The 20,876-nt window shown below is 41.3% G+C and overlaps 1 protein-coding gene across 8 annotated transcripts in view; it reads left to right on the top strand.

The window, feature by feature from the left end:
• Nucleotides 1–20,876, top strand: part of PTPRZ1 (protein tyrosine phosphatase receptor type Z1) — a 109,184-nt gene that overhangs the window by 47,420 nt on the left and 40,888 nt on the right. For all 8 annotated transcript variants that reach the window (XM_077935853.1, XM_028747030.2, XM_077935852.1 and 5 more), the window contains exons 4-10: nucleotides 3,758–3,909; nucleotides 6,149–6,244; nucleotides 6,524–6,590; nucleotides 10,844–11,001; nucleotides 11,413–11,563; nucleotides 15,470–15,654; nucleotides 17,017–17,143. In XM_077935853.1, the coding sequence (XP_077791979.1) occupies nucleotides 3,758–3,909; nucleotides 6,149–6,244; nucleotides 6,524–6,590; nucleotides 10,844–11,001; nucleotides 11,413–11,563; nucleotides 15,470–15,654; nucleotides 17,017–17,143 (936 nt within the window). The remainder of the gene's footprint in view (nucleotides 1–3,757; nucleotides 3,910–6,148; nucleotides 6,245–6,523; nucleotides 6,591–10,843; nucleotides 11,002–11,412; nucleotides 11,564–15,469; nucleotides 15,655–17,016; nucleotides 17,144–20,876) is intronic.

Here is a 20,876-nt window from a genome sequence, read left to right as displayed (position 1 = left end):
ATTTAACCTTTTGCACTTAAGTATTTTAAAACCTCTTGTTTCGTTTTCTTTCTTTTAATCATCTTCAAGTTTGGGTTTTTGCAATTACGAGGAAGACAGCTGGCAGTAAGATTCAAGCATCAAGTCAAGAGGACTCAAAGGGAAATTATATGCATTGACAAAAATAGCCCTAGAAATAGCATAATTACTGTAATCCATTAATGCGTGCTTACTGAAAATAAAGATTTAAGTATTTTCCACATAATAATTATTGACTGTTAATACCTACACTTGACACGCTGCTATGCTAATGTTTTCACAACTACACAGCTAGTGTTTTCAAAGAGCAATTTATAAAGGCTGTTACGTTTGAACAATCATTTTATAAGAACCCCTCACTTATGTGTAGGACTGGAATTTCAAAGAGAAGCCATTACTAATTGAGCAGCTGCTGCCAGCTACAAAGGTCTACACATAGGTTTACTATGGAAAAGCGCTAGTGAACCACCTGAATTGAGATCTGGAGGAGGCTGTCTACTGCAGCTTGCTGTCTGTCTGAATGTGCAGTGTATCGTTCTTCTAGATTTTCCAGGAGAGTTGCAATATCTTGCACAGTCTTGGATATAAATAAATTGCCCTGCAAGCTACGTAAAGGGGGCTTTGAACTGTTTCTCAGGCAGCAATTTCCATGCTGCATTACCTGATAACACATCACATTGGAAACTGAAAGGTATTTCCAAAACAATTTGTAGAATGCCATTGGGGTTCTGTTGATCAAAGGACAAAAATGGAAAGTCCTCCTGGGCATGCTTAAGCTATTGGGTGCACCCAAAAATATCTCTTGATCCCAGACACAGAATTCCTTACATTTATGTTAATACTGCTTTTAATAGTTAAACTTTGGGTAGATTGACTCAATGTATTTAAGGCACATCCACCACACATTTAAAGCACATGACTTTCCCCAAAGCTTCCTGCAGTTTGTTAAGGGTGACTGGAAAGTCTAGCTCTGTGAGTTCCTCATATTCTTTGGGGGAAGTCATGTGCTTTGGATGCGCTTTGAATGTATAGTCGTACCTTGGATCTCAAATGCCTTGGTTCCCGAACAAATCGGCTCCCAAACTATCGAAACCCGGAAGTGAGTGTTTTCAAATGGTTTTCAAGCGTTCTTTTGGAACCCGAACATCCGACACAGGTTCCGTGGGTTCCGAATAGCTGCAGGAGCTTCCTGCAGCCAATCAGAAGCTGCATTTTGGTTTCCAAATGTTTTGGAAGTCGAACGGACTTCCGGAATGGATTCCGTTCGACTTCCGAGGTACGACTGTATGTTGGTGATCTGTCCGCATTTTACAATGCTAAGTTGTTTTCTCTTCCATCCTACAAGAATACTATGTGAAACTATATAACTATGAAACGGTGGCATTTGGATTGTTTTTCCTCTTAGAGGGATTTCCAAACAACTTTTGAAAGAAACAATAAATTTCTGCTGTTGCTCATATTTATATTTGCTGGTGGGTGAAATATTCTTGAGATCTCCTTTAGTTTTCCATTTGAGAGCTCAAAATAGTTAGAAAGAACCAGTAAAAAAACCAGAACCAGTAAAGCAAAGGATTGCACTCATGCAGATACCAGCGTTCCTGTTTCAGTGCACAGGGAAAGTCTGTATGTGGTGCATGATCACACAGGCATTTCTTTGGTGATGGAAAGGATGAAAGTAAAATTATTGCTCAACCTTGAGCTTCATTTTAAGACTCTTGGTCCATCATCAAGCTGTTAGCACTAGAATTCTGTAATTACAGCAAGGAATTTTCTCATTCTGCCTCCTGGAGATGCTAGAATATTCACAGTCCACAATAGAATCAACATTTATTAGGTTTGATCAAGGCAAGCAAGGTGGTCCTAACAATGTCGACTTATAATTAAATCATATTGAATTCAATGGAGCTTACTCCCAGGTAAAGTGGGGTTTGCAGCCTAAGTTAGTTGAACTTAGCTCTCATTGCATCCATGGAATGTATTGAAAATGACTGCATTTTGGTTTCCAAATGTTTTGGAAGTCGAACGGACTTCCGGAATGGATTCCGTTCGACTTCCGAGGTACGACTGTATGTTGGTGATCTGTCCGCATTTTACAATGCTAAGTTGTTTTCTCTTCCATCCTACAAGAATACTATGTGAAACTATATAACTATGAAACGGTGGCATTTGGATTGTTTTTCCTCTTAGAGGGATTTCCAAACAACTTTTGAAAGAAACAATAAATTTCTGCTGTTGCTCATATTTATATTTGCTGGTGGGTGAAATATTCTTGAGATCTCCTTTAGTTTTCCATTTGAGAGCTCAAAATAGTTAGAAAGAACCAGTAAAAAAACCAGAACCAGTAAAGCAAAGGATTGCACTCATGCAGATACCAGCGTTACTGTTTCAGTGCACAGGGAAAGTCTGTATGTGGTGCATGATCACACAGGCATTTCTTTGGTGATGGAAAGGATGAAAGTAAAATTATTGCTCAACCTTGAGCTTCATTTTAAGACTCTTGGTCCATCATCAAGCTGTTAGCACTAGAATTCTGTAATTACAGCAAGGAATTTTCTCATTCTGCCTCCTGGAGATGCTAGAATATTCACAGTCCACAATAGAATCAACATTTATTAGGTTTGATCAAGGCAAGCAAGGTGGTCCTAACAATGTCGACTTATAATTAAATCATATTGAATTCAATGGAGCTTACTCCCAGGTAAAGTGGGGTTTGCAGCCTAAGTTAGTTGAACTTAGCTCTCATTGCATCCATGGAATGTATTGAAAATGACTTTAAGCGCAATCCAAACCTTGGCTACTGTCTGGCAGGAACTGAGAGAGCAGCAGGACTACCACAAGGTCCCCACCACACATGCCTACTTGGGCAGAAAGTTGGGAAGCAGGAAATAGCTTCACTGGCTTGGAGCTGGTGCAGCTATTGCACTTGGAATTGGCCTGAAGCTGTAACATGATGGTAGTGAGGCTGGCTCAGGATCCAACAGATCACAAGCCAGCTCAAACCCTCCCTGCCCTGTAATGTTCTGTTTCAGGGCTCTCTTTTATCTGCCACCACCAGGCATCCTGTGGATTGCAAGAGAACGTTCCATGATGATGGAATGACATCATCAGGAATTCTCAGGCAGAGTCTAGTTCAGGGGAAGGACAATAATGCTCAGTCCAGCCTGGTGCAATGGGAGGTTGGATTGTTTCCTTAGTTCCTGCTGAAGTCAATGGGGCTTAAGTTGCATTAACCTAGGAACCAACTCACAGAATTGAGCTTTCATTTATACCCAGGGCTGGCCCAAGACATTTTAGCACCTAAGGCAAAGCACAAATTGGCACCACCCGCTCCCTGCCAGGGAAAAAAGTGTGAGTATGCATCTACATTAGAAACAAGGATGGAATAAAGATCTACATCAGGATCTGCCGTCCTGTGAATCCTGCTGCCTGATGCAGTCACCTCACCTTGCTTCATGGTTGGGCTGGCCCTGTTTATACCAGGCTTCACCAACCTGGTGTCCTCCAGGTGTTTTGAACTACAAGTCCCAACAGCCCCAGACAGCACATGCTGATGAAAGTTGTAGTCCCAAACATCTGAAGTGCACCAAGTTGGTGCAGGCTGGTTATATGAAAACTTCAACATGTTGGGGTATTGTTGTTGTTGTTGTTGTTGTTGTTCTAACACTGATATGTTTGAATTGAAAAGCTGTTGCGTTTTCCTCTTTAACATGCCTAATAACAACTCCTTTTCTCTTTTTAGTGGAAATTAATCTGGCAAATGATTACTATGTAATTGGAGGAGGCTTAGAAGCTGTATTTAAAGCAAGCAAAATAATGTTTCACTGGGGAAAATGCAATATATCTCATGATGGATCTGAACATAGCATAGATGGACAAAAGTATCCTCTTGAGGTAAAGAACGTATTGAGATTTTGTACAGTAAGCCATTAGAAATAGCAGGATATTTGTGGCACTTTCATGTGTACAGAAGCCATTAAAATGTAAAATAGCCTCATATAGTGCTGGCTATTAAACATGCAGCAGTGATCACTGAAGTTCTTTGTGCGCATGTATTAATTTATCTAAACAATTTATATACTGCTTAACTACAATTGTCTACAAGTTGTGTACATGAAATACAATATAGAAAAGGTAAAAATCAGCTAATACTACAAAAAAACCAGACTTCTATTTAAATGCCTGCTGGAATTTTTTTTAAAAAAAGTATTCAGTAGGCACTTGAAGTTCAGTACAGAGGGAGCCTGTCTGACCTGAAGAGGGTGGGAGTTCCATACAATTGTCATCTGTTACTTGCTTTCTCCTTTGCCATACTGAAAGATCATTTCCCATGGTGGTTTATGCTTTCAGAATTCACAATATCGGTTATAAGGGCCCACCCTAGCCCCACCATAAAGCTGGCTGGGGGGCCTTAGGAAGTAGTGTGCCAGTACTGCTCTGCCAACAGAGATAGAGATGCACCAGCAAGGTGACTCCTTAGTTGCCGGACGTCCTGCAACACTGTGGAATTTATCCCTCTTGTAGATGTTTTGGAAGTGGAGCAGGAATCTCCTCAAAGCCTGTCTTGGTCTTCTAAAATATGTCGTATACTCAATGTAGCCAATACATTGGTGTAAGGATAATACACGCTAGCTTTTGTTTCAGTCAAGGAGGAAGCATTTTGCTTCCACAGAGGTTTACATAAATTGCCTCCACCCTTGAATGGACAGTCCTCCCTTGAGGACAGGAAAAAAGCATTGTCTCTTCACTTAATGAGAAACAAGAAAAGTTAATCACCTATAACTTTGATCCCCTAGCAGTAGTGTATTTCTGAAGCTAGTCTTCATGACTACTTATCTTTCCTTGCCCTGTTTTTCCTTTCCTATAGTATTCCATTTCTCCCCCAGAGTATTTGTAATTGGCAGCTCTTTTAATGTTATGCCACAGAGTGTAAGCCTAAATCTTTTCCTGAACAGTGACAGGTTTGCTGGCTGCATAGCTGATATGGCAAAGGCAGAAACCAGACAGTTTCTACCAGAAATGTTTCAGATGGCCTTTAAATTATTTAGGGGTCAATTAAAACTTGACACGTACTTCGGTTTCCCCCTGACTGGAATGTAAAATACCCACATTTAAATTGCCAGGTTTCTATGCAATAAATATGGAAACAGGCATGTGATCCTTGCCCATTCACTGTTTTCACTGTTTCAGTGTTTAATGAAGGGACACGAGGTCCACAAATCTGTTTTTGCCATCAGCATTGCCCATCTCCTAATAGTGCATTTGATATTAGGCTCCACTTGAAGCACCTCCAGATCCCAACACAATTGTAGCAATGACCCCAGCTGTCTTCTCCTTAGCTGGGAAAGGAGATGGGAAACCTTTGGAAAGCAATTCAACTGGAAAGTTGATCTGTGGACCACTGTAGGCAAACTCAGCCACACAGACATGCATTTGCTGTTTTCATAATTAAGAATGCTTTATGAGTATTTTTCCATTTTTACTTGCATGCATTTTGTACTTGAGTTTAATGTGTGTTCTGGCAGCGGTGGAGGAAGCCGCTTGGGCACCTGGGGTGGTGCGCCCAGGGGCAGGGTGAGCCGCCCATTGGGATGGGGCACACCACGGGGCCTTCGGAGTCTGCCTGCCTCCTCCCACTCAGCCGCCCTACAGCTGGGGGGGGGAGGCAGCAGGCGGACTGTTTGGGCAGCACGGAGCCTGCATACACCCAAGCCACCATGTCGAGACACATGGCTCAGGCATGCTGCAGGACCCGTGGGGAGTGGCTGGCATTTTGTCACACACACCCCAGTGGTGACACCTGGGGCGGCCCGTACCTACCGCAGCCCCCTTCCTCCGCCCCTGTGTACTGGTACAATCTAGTTCAGATGAGGCCTTAAGTCAGCTCATGTTTACTTGCCACATCAGGTCTATTTCTGATTGCCTCCTCTGTTACCTGAGACAGACCCCATTGACTTCCCATCCTGTTTTGCAGAGCTTGATAATATTAAGATAGGTTTCCAAGCAGTGTTTAGATATCTTTGAACAGGGCTGAGTTTCAAAAGCTTTTATCTGAAGTTAATTCACATATCTGATATTATTGATGTTTGACAGGGAGAAAACACCTAAATTGTTGTTATTATTCTTTTTACAGATGCAAATATACTGTTATGATCCAAATCAGTTTGTGGATTTAGATAAGGCAATTGAAGGAAATGGGAAATTAAGAGCTTTATCTATTTTATTTGAGGTAATCATCATTTTGCATATTGTTCATCTTAACTCAGAAATGTAATCATTTCCATCTTAAAGGTAAGCATTGTACTTTGTGCGTGTCTTATTACTAATTAATTTTCTATGAGGAAAAGCAAGCCTTATCCACTGAAATATTTTAGCATTCGGGTTTGTGTGTGTGTGCACATATGCATCAATACTAATATAAATATACTACTTTATAATTCACGATATAACAAATTAATAAAGTTGTAGACTTGACTTAAGAATAAATCATGCAATATTTCTTCAATAGGTTGGTCTGGAAGATAATACGGATTACAATTCAATTATCGATGGAGTGGCCAGTGTTAGTCGCTTTGGTGAGTTAGTGGTGTAAAACGAGAAACCATATGCACAATTATCCATTTGAATACACTGACAGTGCAATCCTATACATGTCTACTCTCAGGAGTAAGGTCCATTGAATTTAATGTTAAGTGGGTATAGGATTCCCCTAGAAGTGATGTGAATTTATGAAGTCTAGATATACCACATTCGAAACTGAATCGATATGCGTATTGATTATTATAGCCTTTCATAAATATGCCTGTGAGGGCCGGGAAGGGGCATTGGGAGCTGATTTACCAGGCATCAGTGCAGAGCCCTCTCTGCTGCCACCATCTGAAATGAACAGTCTCATTCACTTCAGCTGAGGAAGTGAATTTGTCTGCACATGCATTCCATTGCATTTCCAGATGTGCTTCTGAAGTAAATGGAGATGCCCACATACTTATGAGATCCAAATCTTTTAATAGCTGGGTGCTACGTGTACTCTGTTTAAATTAATGATAAGGCAGCCATTAATTTTACTTGTTTTAGGATTTATGAACTAAGCCCTTTTTAGGGAAGTTTATAAATTTTGGACTGTTCTACTACAGTGTAATGGGATGTGGGTGGCGCTGTGGGTTAAACCACAGAGCCTAGGACTTGCCGATCAGAAGGTCGGTGGTTCGAATCCCTGCAACGGGGTGAGCTCCCGTTGCTCTGTCCCTGCTCCTGCCAACCTAGCAGTTTGAAAGCATGTCAAAGTGCAAGTAGATAAATAGGTACCACTCCAGTAGGAAGGTAAACGGCGTTTCCGTGCACTGCTCTGGTTCGCCAGAAGCGGTTTAGTCATGACCCGGAAGCTGTACGCCAGCTCCCTTGGCCAATAAAGCAAGATGAGTGCCGCAACCCCAGAGTCGGCCACTACTGGACCTAATTGTCAGGGGTCCCTTTACCTTTACTACAGTGTATCCCTATAGTCAGCATCTAAAGAGGAGTGCCATGGCTGATGGATTGCCTTCTAGTTACAACATGGAGTGAGCCTTTCCTGCATTGGCTCCAATGCCTTTGGGACACCCAAGAAGCATCAACAGTGACATGTTGTAATTCCTTTTTTTTTTTTTTTTGCATTTCCTGACCATTAGGTGTTAAGACTGCACTGCTCTGTATTTTAATTCGTGATTTTTAATGTGATAATTCTATGATTCTATCAGTATGCATTTTGTTTTATTTGTATTTTGGCTTTGTGGCATTCTGTTTTCTTATTTTGTGAAACACTTAGTCTTTTATATATTAAGCAGTCTGCAAATTAACCTAATCAATCAAAATATAACTATTGTGTCTCTTGTTCAGTTCAGAAAACAAAGATTCAAGCACTTTGCCCTCCTTTTATGGACTGAAAACAAAAGTGGCTCAGAGCTGTGTAAGACTGATTTCTTTGTGCCATTGATACATTCAGTTTCACAGTCCAGAAAGTGAAACCGGATACTGTTTTTCTGAGCTGTAAACTTATTTTAATAAATACGAGTCATTTCGTCAGTCTTGCGATGGTGGCAAACTGGACAAACTCTGGAGAGGATTTCTATCAATCTTTTGTGAAGTGAACATTATCTATCAGAACACACATTTTAGTTTGATACATGTATGGAAGTGTCTAACATGATGGCAAAACACTGCAACTTAGTGGAAGCATTTTTGCTCAGCTCTGCTGACAGAGTTCAGTGCCATTATATAAGAACAAAGAAGGTACTATTAAAATCTTACTTCAGGAAAGTTCCTGTGATTCCCGTGTTTGGGAAAGATCCAAGCAGCCAATAACAAAATATTAATACATTTTACAGAGAGATTCATTCAAGAAGATTATAATAATAAGAATATTAAAATAATGTCTTGGCAACGTGAATTGTTGGGAAGGGGTGTAGTCAGATTTCTTGTTCTTAAAGAAGGAATTCTCTTTAATTCCCATTCCCTGTGGAATCGCAGCAGGGCAGCAGTTGCCACCAAGCAAAGCTGTGATAAAGGGGGCAGCTGCCTGCTCCTTCCATCTAGCTTCAGTGCAATGGGAGAGGCTGTTCCCTGCCAGGTAAATGTTTAGGAGGCTCCAGGAGCCAATCGGATGCAAGCAGAGGGGTGCAACCTCAGAGCGGACCTGAGTGAAGACTTCATCCCTCTGGTCTGCTCCCTGCCTATATGAACCAGGCACACTGAGAAAGAAGCACCTCAATCTCCACTGGATTCCCACCCATCCACCCTTTGTTCTAGTGGCAGAATAAGTGGCCTCGTGATAAACAAGCTATGGAGATTATTGGTCACCATGTTCAGGGCCAGGGACAAGTTTTCCTTGAAGACTAATTGGGCCTACCTCATAGCAATCTTCCCAACTTTTGGGCAAATAAGGCGCTGTGTTGAATCCTTAGTCCAGGCAGGCAGGGGGTGCCCCCACTCCTGCCCCACTATAATGGGGTATCCCCTTTAAAGGAACCTTGGCACCTCCTGCCAGTGATCAGAGAGAGTTGCTCAGATGTTGTGCATGCCATATGGTGATGCCTGGCAATGGTCAACCCTTACTGTCCATCAGCCAGCAGGGAGGCTGGTTGATTTTCGGATACACACCCAATGTCTATGCCAAAACCTCCTCATATCTATAATCAATGAAAGTTGTGGCCTTATTTGATTCCAATATTGGACACCACTTCCCCATGGCTCCACTGTGCAGGGGCCCACAAATGAATGCTCTCTGTGCATCCAGTAGCCTCCAGTTCGAACTACCAATAAAGGCAGCCTAGCTGAGGAATACCCTTTAAGCCAGGCTTCCTCAAACTCGGCCCTTCAGATGTTTTTGGTCTACAACTCCCATGATCCCGAGCTAGCAGGCTCAGATGTCAGGGATGATGGGAATTGTAGCCTCAAAACATCTGGAGGGCAGAGTTTGAGGAAGCCTGCTTTTAAGCCATAGTCCTGCCCTAGCTAATATCCTAAGAAAGAAAGACTCTCTGCAGCTGCTGCATACTTTTCTTGCAGCAGTGCTTCCTAGCATTTCCTGGGAAGAGATGAGACTGCTCTCCCATCTTTTTTCCTTGGTCTCTGCCATCAGCTGGTTTATTTTATTGCTGTAGGGGTGAAAGTTATTGTGCATAACTTTATACTCACTTGACATTGACTTAATTTGATGAAGCTGTCACAACTGCAAGTTCTTATGATAATATTTAAAGTATGGGGCTTATGAAAGCAATCTTAAGATATCAGAAAGACAGCTATGATGGAAGAAGGAAGGTAGTTATTATTCGAAGCCTCTGAATTTAAAACTAAATACTGCAGGCGGCACAGATTTGGGTTTAATGTTCAGAAGAACATTCCAGCTACAAAACCAGCTGAACAAAGTTGTGACATTTCCACTACAGGCCTTAGAACTGATGTTAGTAAATTACTTGGGTTGCTGGCCATTGTTGTTGACATCCGTCAATGTCTCGAGAGACAATGCCGTGCGCCTCCGTGGGTGAAGTCAAACTGCTATGTTAACAGCACCAAAGTGACACAAACCTAGGGCACAAACCTGGACAATTTGTATGGAGGTCCTGGGCTGCTCATTCAACAAGACCCCCTCCCCACTCGCCCTTTTAATGTGGCCCAAAGAAAGCAGAGCAATACATCTGGCACCAGCTTGGCTGCAGGAGTGGCCGGAAGGAGGCACACAAGGGGTCATTCAAACGTCTTAGGGACTCCACTTTGGATTTGTGTAGTGTATACTCCTTAGCCTTTTCTTCTCCCAAAGATATCCTGCAGGGCAGCAGAGAGCTTTAGGTTCAGAGCCTTCCTTCTCCTAGATGGGCTGCTGGCCACTGTGTAAAATATAAGAATTGACAGCAGAACCCAGGGACTGGGAACAGTATCTAAAGGGCATTTTTCACACATGTATAATTACTGTCATGCTTGGCTATGAATACAAAGTAGGCAGCCAGCAATGCAAGAAAGGTTAAACAAAGAGAACTCAAAGTGAAAGGACTCTAATCAACCTTTCAGTTTTCAAAACAGGCAAGGATCAGGGCAGCAGGTGTGTGAGGCACCTTTCTACCCAGTCAAAATATGTAGTGCAACCCTCTCCCCCACCCCACCAAATCATTTACTGAATTGTGTTTGTATATAAATAACGTTTAGTTTTTGTTTCCCCGCAACCCTCACAGTAACTAACCTCACAGTGGGATGATTCCTTTGTTACTGTTTAAAAAATATTGTTTGGGCTCTGCTTTTATTTTATGCATCCTGGATTTATGCATATCATCACTGTTTACTTGCAAATTATATTTTGCAGGGAAGAAAACTGAATTGGAGCCTTTCATCTTGTTGAACCTATTGCCAAATGCAACAGACAAATATTACACGTATAATGGATCTTTGTCGACTCCGCCCTGCTCAGAGACAGTTGAATGGATTATATTCAAAGACACTGTTAACATTTCAGAAAACCAGGTAACTTACATAATACATGTCAAAGAAATAATTGTTTTAATCGCACACACAAAAATATACACAACATTTTCACTGTAGTGGTGGCATTGAGTACTGAAGTATGTGTACAAACATGTCCCACTTTATGAACATTCACAAAGCAAAATTTCACTTATCCGAACACAAAGAATTAGTACACAAACATCATTATATGCTAAACTAAAACACAAAGAAGGGGGAAAGAACTATGAGAATGTAAATGCTGCCTTTTCAATATATGTTGCATGAGAGTTATGACCCAATCACAACAATGTGTACAATGCAAATACTGATTTTTCCACCACCCTAAAAGTGCCTTTTGTTAGTATAGTTTATGCAGAGCTGTTTCTAAAGAAAACTCCCTGTGTGACTGCATTTATTGCATTTTTGCAGCTGTCGGTATTTTGCGATGTCCTTACCATGCAACAATCTGGTTACGTGATGCTGATGGACTACCTGCAAAACAATTTTAGAGAGCAACAGCATAAATTTTCTGGCCAGGTGTTTTCCTCATATACTGGAGAGGAAGTAATTCATGAAGCAGGTATGTCTTGCTAACTTGCTTACTTGACAGATATGACCATAATCTTAACTACAACAAATTGCTTCTATATGAAATATATGGGCTCTGATTCAAATCCACACATGCACAAAACAGTCAGGAAATCGGTCATCATGCCAATTAGTTGTTTGGCAGGGGGGAAAGAGTTGTGTGTACTTTAAATTAAATCCAGACCCACCTGAACAGCTGTTCTTTGTGATTGTTTGCTTACAGAGTGGGACCGTATACATGCAGTCCTGGCAGCTATATTGGGGGTGGGGGGCAGGGCCTGCATGCACAGTGACAATTTTTATGCATTTTTTCTGTACGCACATATTCCCCCCAGTTGGATTTGGTATCAAGCAACAATTGGGATTTTTTTACTTTTTTTTTTAAGCCTTACTTTAAAAATTCAGTACAACAATGAAATGGTCATATAGCTTCAGAGACGACAGTGTGCAATAAAAACTGTACAAGTTTCCAATTGTGTTCTTTGCCCTGAGAAGAGCACCTCTCCTGTTAAATCAACGTAGATTTTACTGTTCATCACTAATGTGCATTGAATGGCATATGTATTTCCATTTCTGCTATTTTCCAATGATCAGTAATAAACCTGCAGGCTTTTGCAGGTTTTGGTATAAGCGAAGTCTTGTTTCTTATCTGTCATGCCTATATTTTTTCCTAACTGTCTTTTTAAAAAAAATGTTTTATTGTGGTTGTGGTTTTGATTTATGTAACCTGTCGAGTGGGGCATAAGCCTCAGAATGGCAGGGTAAAAAACCAACTTATAAATCATCGCTGTTGAGCCCTCATGATTCCCTTTCCCATTTCAGAAACTTAGCTAAATGAGTCCGCCCGAAAGTCACAAAATATCTTTAATGGTTTAATCAGTTTAACAATAAGCTGGTGTTTTCAATGAGATAAATTACCAAGAATAAAGTGAGCAGTAGTGGTTATAAGTAGCTAGGATAAGGATGAAGTTGTACATAAAATAAAAATTGTGTTAAGTTCCTTGAGTTCTGCATATTATAGCTCCATATAGAATTAGTGGGCATTGAAAAACACTGCTTTTATTTGTTAAATGAGTACTTAAATTTTAATTATTATTTATTTTGCATCAGAACACCAGTTGTGTCTGTTCCTTTTGTGCTGTGGGTCCTGATACTATGCTTTTTTCCTTTTCTTTTTTGACCTTGTTCTAACTGCTAGAAGAGGGGCTGCAGCTGTTTCGCTTCCCTCCTTAGTTTTGTCCCATGGCTGAACATCCATTGGGGGTTGCTGTTATCCCCTATTTTGTTCGTTGCCTTTTATCCCCAGCAGCTGTTTGGATTATTCTCCTTGGCCAGGTGGCATGCATTAAGCTAGAAAATAGGGAGGTGACTGAGATGCATAAGAATCTTGAGGAACTGAGGAGGCATATCCATCTGGTTTAAGTCTAAGTACATACAAAGTTGCATCTCATCACAACTTGCCTTTCACAGAAACCTTCTTGCAAAGATTCTCATGGGACCAAGCACTCACATACATCAGGTTCATGGGTCCAAACGAAAATGAATTTCGTTTTATTGGCACCCCTTCTGCATGCAGGAGTTCCAGTGTTTACATGGAGTGGAAACAGAGCTCCATACAAGCCATTTTTTACATGTCAAACAGCAACTTCAGGCTATATGTGCTTCATACTTTGCATTCCCAGCCTTCTTTATAAAGAGAAATCCTTGCACCTCCATGCGTGGCAATATTCATGCAGTTTTGGTGCTTGTGCATCTGTCTTCAGCAGAGCATCTCTGAATTGCTTCAGACATTTCAAAGAACCATAGGTATAGGAAGCATGAGTCATCCTCAGTTTGTTTGTTCCTTGTTTGTTTTGTTTGTTTTTAGCTTCATTTTATCTACAAATTTTATTTTGCACTGCTTAAATAGCTCTTTAATTGGCTTATAAATCTTACGAATATAAATATAGCAACATACAACACTCTTCCTTGATTGTGCATATGTGCAGACTTCTCTCTGTATCCCTAAGAAGCTTGCATGGAGCTCCATGTGCAGACTGAACACTTTGGGTTGATAGTATAGGGCTCAAAATCCAATATGCAATCCTAAACACACTTGTTAGGGAATAATCTCTGTTGTCCTCTTGTGAGATTTACATCTGAGAACACATGCCTAAAATTGTATTCACGGCCAATCCTGAATTTTGAGATTTGCCAACTATGTGACAGCCAGTGTGGTGTAGTGGTTAAGAGCGGTGGACTCGTAATCTGGTGAACCGGGTTCACGTCTCCGCTCCTCCACATGCAGCTGCTGGGTGACCTTGGGCTAGTTACACTTCTCTGAAGTCTCTCAGCCCCACTCACCTCACAGAGTATTTGTTGTGGGGGAGGAAGGGAAAGGAGAATGTTAGCTTTGAGACTCCTTCAGGTAGTGATAAAGCGGGATATCAAATCCAAACTCTTATGTGTTGATCCATAATTTAAAATCTCCCCATAATCCATTTCTATGGGAAAGAGAGAGATGATAATTAAATAGTAGAGTTTGGTGCCATGGGCATAGCTGGGATTTATTTTTGGGGGGGAGGGCTGGCTTTGTGTTGGGGGGCCACAACTGAGATATCTGCAATGCAATTGGTCAGCCCGAATCAGCATAACAGTGGTGAGCTCCCTTTGCTCTGTCCCAGTTTCTGCCAACCTAGCAGTTCAAAAGCACACCAGTGCAAGTAGATAAATAGGTACTGCTGTGGTGGGAAAGTCAACGGAGTTTTCGTCACGGTGTTCCATTGTGCCAGAAGTAGTTTAGTCATGCTGGCCACATGACCCAGAAAGCTGTCTGTGGACAAACGGTGGCTTCCTCAGCCTGAAAGCGAGATGAGCGCTACAACCCCATAGTCACCTTTGACTGGACTTAACCATCCAGTGGTCCTTTAGCTTTTTGTATCATACAGGTTTAAAACGGGAAATGAATATTGAGCCTTGAGTGCCCTCTTGTGTTCAAGAGCCAAATTCTTAGATGATTTTTTACACACACACACACACACACACACATAACGTCTTCCATTCATTGAAATCATTTTAATGAAAACTGACCATTCTAGTGGCTTATTAGGTGATGGATTAAATTACCGTCAGCCTTAAGGCCAATGCCTATATCTGTGTGGCTGCATTTTAGCCACTTTAAATCCAGCCACACAGAAGTTGTTCCAAATGGCAGTGCACTAATACCTCCACAGACCTGTGTTTCTGCTTTGAAGTGATGAAAACAATACGCTCTGCAAAGTAATCAATTAGATACTAACAGCTTCAACATGCATAACAACCTCTATACAGATGGATCCATAATGTCCACGACGTGGCTGCTTGATAATGTAAACCATCCCTTTAGTGACTCTCTTGAGTTGGCTTTTAAGGTGAAGACAGACTTAACATCTATTCTGTTTTTTAGAGATATGGGGCCACTTTCCTCCTTAGATTTCCTCTGGAGAAGATAAGGTTCTAGCTAGTCATTGAAACAGAAGTAATCTCTGCCCCCTCCCAAAAAAATACCTGTTCATCAAATTCAATGTCAGCAAAACAGGAAAAGTAAATGAGATAAAAGCTGCCATGATATTGAAACCGTAGTCTGCATTCTTCAAAATGCATTTTTGTTGCATTGTCTTTGCAGGGGCAAGGCTATGAGAGTGTGGCTATGGGGTTGTAATGAAGTATACCTGCTCTTTAGAATTTATTGCTACAACCACTCCTGAGACAGCATCTGATTTATGGGCCTATAGCCTGTTCTTTCATTTGTGAAGCCAGGAGGATGCTGGGCTCACCCTATAGCTGATTAACATGTTGTGGGTTTCCTTTTATTTATGTTGTATACGTATCATGACTTTCTTTAACATGTAATAACATGTTTGTGTCGTTTTCTTCTAAGTTTGCAGCTTAGAGCCAGAAAATGTTCAAGCTGATCCAAAGAACTACACCAGCCTTCTGGTTACCTGGGAGAGGCCACGAGTTGTATATGACACAATGATCGAGAGATTTGCTGTTTTTTATCAGGAGTTGGAAGGAGAAGACCAGACAAAGCATGAATTTCTAACAGATGGGTATCAGGACTTGGTAACTGACCACTTTTATTTTTTTATTTGGTACAAAAACAAAGATAGTGATTCACTTACAAATCCTTATTGCGAGAGACTGTTTTGCTAGCACTAATGAGAACTCAGCATGCTGGTTGCCCTCTCTCAATGATAACTTTAATTACCCATGGTGATATTTATATAACTGGTACAATGCACTTCTCACAGAGGGTAAGCTTTGGGCCAATGACAGAGCCATCATTCACATGTCTGCCCTATTCACATATAAAATTAGATGATGCTTTAACTATGAAAGGAACAGCTGGTAGTAGGGCACTGAACTCTCCTTGTCCCTCTAACCTCTCCATGTTTGCTCTGCTCCAGGCAACTTTATCTCAGCTCTGAGACTAGAAGCAAACTAATGAATTGAGAAAATCAACCAGAACAACAAGTGTGGAGGGCAGGGCGGGGAGTAAGGTTTGCATGATTTAGGATTTGACTCGTCTCCCTTACACATTCCTTTTACTGTTAAAGGAAGACCAATCCTCTCCCTACTTTCTACATGAATGGGGCAGGCACATCAAAAGAAACAAGCATCCATCACCATTGAGTCTGATTTTGAGGCCGTTGTTGTTTAGTCGTTTAGTCGTGTCCGACTCTTCGTGACCCCAAGGACCAGAGCACGCCAGGCACTTCTGTTTTCCACTGCCTCCCGCAGTTTAGTCAAACTCATGCTGGTAGCTTCGAGAACACTGTCCAACCATCTCATCCTCTGTCATTCCCTTCTCCTTGTGCCCTCCATGTTTCCCAACATCAGGGTCTTTTCCAGGGAGTCTTCTCTTCTCATGAGGTGGCCAAAGTATTGAAGCCTCAGCTTCAGGATCTGTCCTTCCAGTGAGCACTCAGGGCTGATTTCCTTAAGAATGGATAGGTTTGATCTTCTTGCAGTCCATGGGACTCTCAAGAGTCTCCTCCAGCACCATAATTCAAAAGCATCCATTCTTTGGCGATCAGCCTTCTTTATGGTCCAGCTCTCACTTCCATACCCCTTCATGGATCACTGCCTTGCCGTGGTGAAGGGGCTTGAATAACTCAGAGAAGTTATGAACTCTGCCGAGCAGGGCACCCAAGATTTTGAGGCTAAGCTGTGTGAATTTGTTTTATTCTGTGTAATAAAATGGGCAACAGCTTTGCCCATTGTCAGTTTTATCAGATGGATATCAGTTCTGACCATAACATGCATGTGTATTACTTGAAAGAGAATGCTGCACCTGAAGAGTATTCCTTTTTATAGGGGTTATTAAGAGTTGGGAATGTAGTTAACATGCAGAAGCCTGGGGCAAGAAAAGAAGCAGGTGTGTTGAATGTGCATAATGTAGTTAATTGGCTTCTTTCCTTCCAGGGGGCCATTCTGAATAATCTGCTGCCTAATACAAGTTATGTTCTTCAAATAGTTGCCATTTGTGCTAATGGTCTCTATGGAAAACACAGTGATCAAGTGATTGTTGACATGCCTTTGGATGATCCAGGTAAGTGCACTTTTTCTCTCTCTATGAAAACCCACAAGAGTCTTATTTGCAAACCAGCTGAAAATGCAGTGCTATGGAATTTCAGTATCAATGGTTTTCATTTGACATTTCTGAGCTTCTGTTTCCTGACATTTCCTTAAGTGTAAACACTGGGTGTTCTGTTATTTCAGATTATGAACCATAATAATGGCAATGTTCCACAGCCACTTTGATTATGGTTTCTGCCTGCTGCTGCCTAAGTTATTTCAATGTAGTTTTATAAAACCTAGGTTCAAATGCCTACTTAACCATGACATAGCTGAACCATCTATTTCACATGGTCAAATAAACTGTCAGTTGCTAAATTGCTTGTATATTAAATAATAGCCCATGTACTAGTAAAAAGAAATTGCTGAATGTGATTCCATTGATTTTGAAATCTTATTGCATGTTGCCGCTTTGAAATTCTACTTCAGTGCAAATGTGGTGATGGAATTCCCTTGCTTCTTAATGTTGGACAGCAAAATTCAAAAGAACTAACTATCACATTTTGTTTACTTCAAAGCTCTATTTTCACTCCTTAATGTGGAATACACTATATTAGTGGTTTGGTTTGTTTCTGTTGAACTACTCATCCTAACTTTATTCTCTGAATTCAGAATAGTTGAATAGTTACCGCAGCTTAAGAAAATTGCATTTTAAAATTATATAAATATATAAATTTTCACCCTCATCCTTACATGAATTGTGCAAATTGAACAGTACATGATAATAATTTTTCATAGTCTAAGGCAACCTACCCAGAATGGCACAGACAGTTATCAGGAGGTGTATAAGCTAATTCCTGAACCATCTTCTACAAGAGTCTCTGGACCAGAGGATACATGAACATCCTACCATTTCTCATGAGTCTGATATCTTGGGTTGTTTGAGGATGCTTATACAGGCTTTCATTTTCCATATGATTTTTGCTCTCCTAGGATACTTCTGAGCAGTTTCAAAGCATCAAATGGCATAAGTGAATTTAAATTCTGTGTTTGATCTGAGGTGGAAAGCAAGTGTTTCTCAGTAATTTGCCTTTCTTTTATCACCATTTAGCAGCCCAAGTGTTTTACTGGCCTAGGTAGAGTTGTTATGACAAAGTGTGAGAACTTGTGGAATATATTATTAAATCCTGAACAGTTCTGCTCAGAATGTAAATCTCATTAAGAGTATTAGGTACTTACTCCCAGTTATGTGGGTATAGCAGGAGTGGGGAACCTTTGGCCTTCCAGATGGTTCTGAACTACAACTCAGATCAGCCCTACCAAGCATGACCAATGGCCAGGGATGATGGGAGTTGTAGTTCACCAATATCTAAAAGGCCGAAGGTGTCCCACACCAAGGGTATAGGATTACAGTTTTGTTTATCTTGGGAGTACAATACAAACAATATGTATGAAGAAAATGGAGAAAGACAAGTTAATCAAACTTTCAAAGAAGAGCAGTCTTCATTTGGTCCTCAAAAATAGCTCCATTTGTATTCTTACATCGTTGAGGATTCCCTCCAATGATTCCTCTGTGAAATCAAGAACTGTTGAGCACACACATCCCCAAATTACAGACTGGAAGTTAAGTTAATACTAGTAATGACTAAGGGCTCATCCTCACTTTTACTTAAACCCTATTTTTATCATATTGTGTACCAATTAGTTTCCCCAAGTGCAATATCTTTTCTTACTGGTCTGCTGCCACACCTTTCAAAACCCTGATCTTAACCCACTGAATTGGATCTTATCAGATGCCTGGAGAATCCAGAGGGAGATCTTTTTGTTGTTGGCCACCAACAAAGAAGACTAGGCAAATTCATGGAGCTTAAGGCTATATGTAGCAAAGATCCATGATGTCTATGCGCTGTCTCCACAGCCTGAGGGAGAAATGCTTCTGAATACCAGTTCCTGAAAGCCCCAGGACAGCTCTTGTGCTCAGGTGCTGCTTACCAGTTTCCCACAGGCATCTTGTTGGCCACTGTGAGAACCGGTTGCTGATCTAGATGGTCAAGCGGCCTGATCTAGCAGACTCTTCTTTTGTTCTTAAGGTTATATTTCTCCCCTTGTAGAAAGGCATAAGAAGGCTCTGTTTCTCATGCGGACACATGTTTTCTTTATCTACCGAACATGATTATGGAAAGCCAGGAAAAGGCCTTTGGTCTTTTGTTTCCCACCAACTTGTTAGAATACCATTTTATAGCACGATCACAACTTGCAGATGTTTTCTTGGAATATGTTCAGATGATTGAAATTGCTCCAGGTTTTGATCTAATCCAAAAAAAAGTTGGATAATTTGTTAAATTAGCTGCCTCCTCTTGATTACTCCCATTCTTAATTTCCTGCATGATTTCATTTGTTGTCTCCAGTTCCTCCTTTTCTACATGCCATGTTGAATATTTCTTAAATAGATTCATGGGTGTTTCTTTTTGGAATTGGCAGCCGATCACAACCTCAAGACAGTGCAAGTCTCTTTCTGAACCCTGGGCAGACAGTGAAGCAGATGGCTCCCTTCCTTCTCAACCCCTCATACTGAATTGTCCCTATTCATCTCCCCAAATCTTCAGAACATGCAAGACACAAATCCACATAGCAGCACTGAGCCTTCATCATAGTTGTTGAGCTTTTTGGGGGAAGGAAGACCTAAAGTTGCTGAGCTTTATTATTATTATTATTATTATTATTATTATTATTATTATTATTATTATTAATATTTTGTGGGTGATCGGTCAGGATCATGCAATCAACCAGGCTTGACTAGGGATGCCCTGTGATCAATCAGTTGATCGCGATCGACCGCTTGAACATGCCTGGTATAGAGGATGGCATGGTAGGGCTGTGCTGCTAACTTGGTCCCTCTCCAACCAAGTTGCTATTGAATACAATAACAGAGAGGTTGAGGTTGTGGCAAGGTCAGCACAGTGCAAATGCACCAGCAGGAGCCTCAGAAGTGGTCTTACTTCCTTTTGTACTCTTGCTTGTTGCTTCACACATTTGTTTTTAGGTGTAATCCTGGCTGCTTTGATCAACCTGGAGAGCAACTCTATTTTTGTATAGCTTCCGGAATCTATCAAAACACAATAAAAGAATTGGGGAAAGGGTGCTAAAAGGATGTGGGAAAGGTTTGTCATCCCGACTCAAAAGAACTTATCTACATAAGAAGTAGAGTCATGATTCCCAGCTTGGGGTACAGAGGGCTAGGAATATCAGTGGCTTCTAAGAATTGATGGTTGTGGCGCCAGGTTGTTCACAGGAGGTTCTGGAGATGATGCATCACATAGAGATTAGGAAGCTCCCTTTCTGGTTCAGGGGATGAAACAGATGAAGGAAAGGAGATGCCATTGGTGCCAATTTGATAGATACTTTAAAAGCTACAGAAAGTCACATGCTGCTTAGTTACTGTGCTTGCCGTAGAGTAGCAATACATGCCATTTTTCCTGAAGTGAACACATTGTCACGGTCCAGTTTAAGGGCGATCAAAGTCCCAGCTGAGGACGGCTGAACCGGGGGCAAGATGGCGGGGTGGGAGCAGGAATGAGAGTCCAGAAACCAGGGGTCCGAGGGTCAGGAAGCAAGAAGCCAAACGCAGCAAGGCAGGAAATGTGTTGCTGTGGCAAAGAGCTGAAGGGAAATGCTGATCTTATATCCCTTCCTGGCTCTTGCCACCAGGTACAGGAGTTACCAAATGGCCTTAACTGTGCTGCTGTACCTTGCCTCTCCAGAACAAG

This window comes from Podarcis muralis, chromosome 10, assembly GCF_964188315.1.
Source record: "Podarcis muralis chromosome 10, rPodMur119.hap1.1, whole genome shotgun sequence".
NCBI classification, from domain to species: Eukaryota; Metazoa; Chordata; class Lepidosauria; order Squamata; family Lacertidae; genus Podarcis; species Podarcis muralis.
This window is presented reverse-complemented; position numbering and strand designations above follow the sequence as displayed.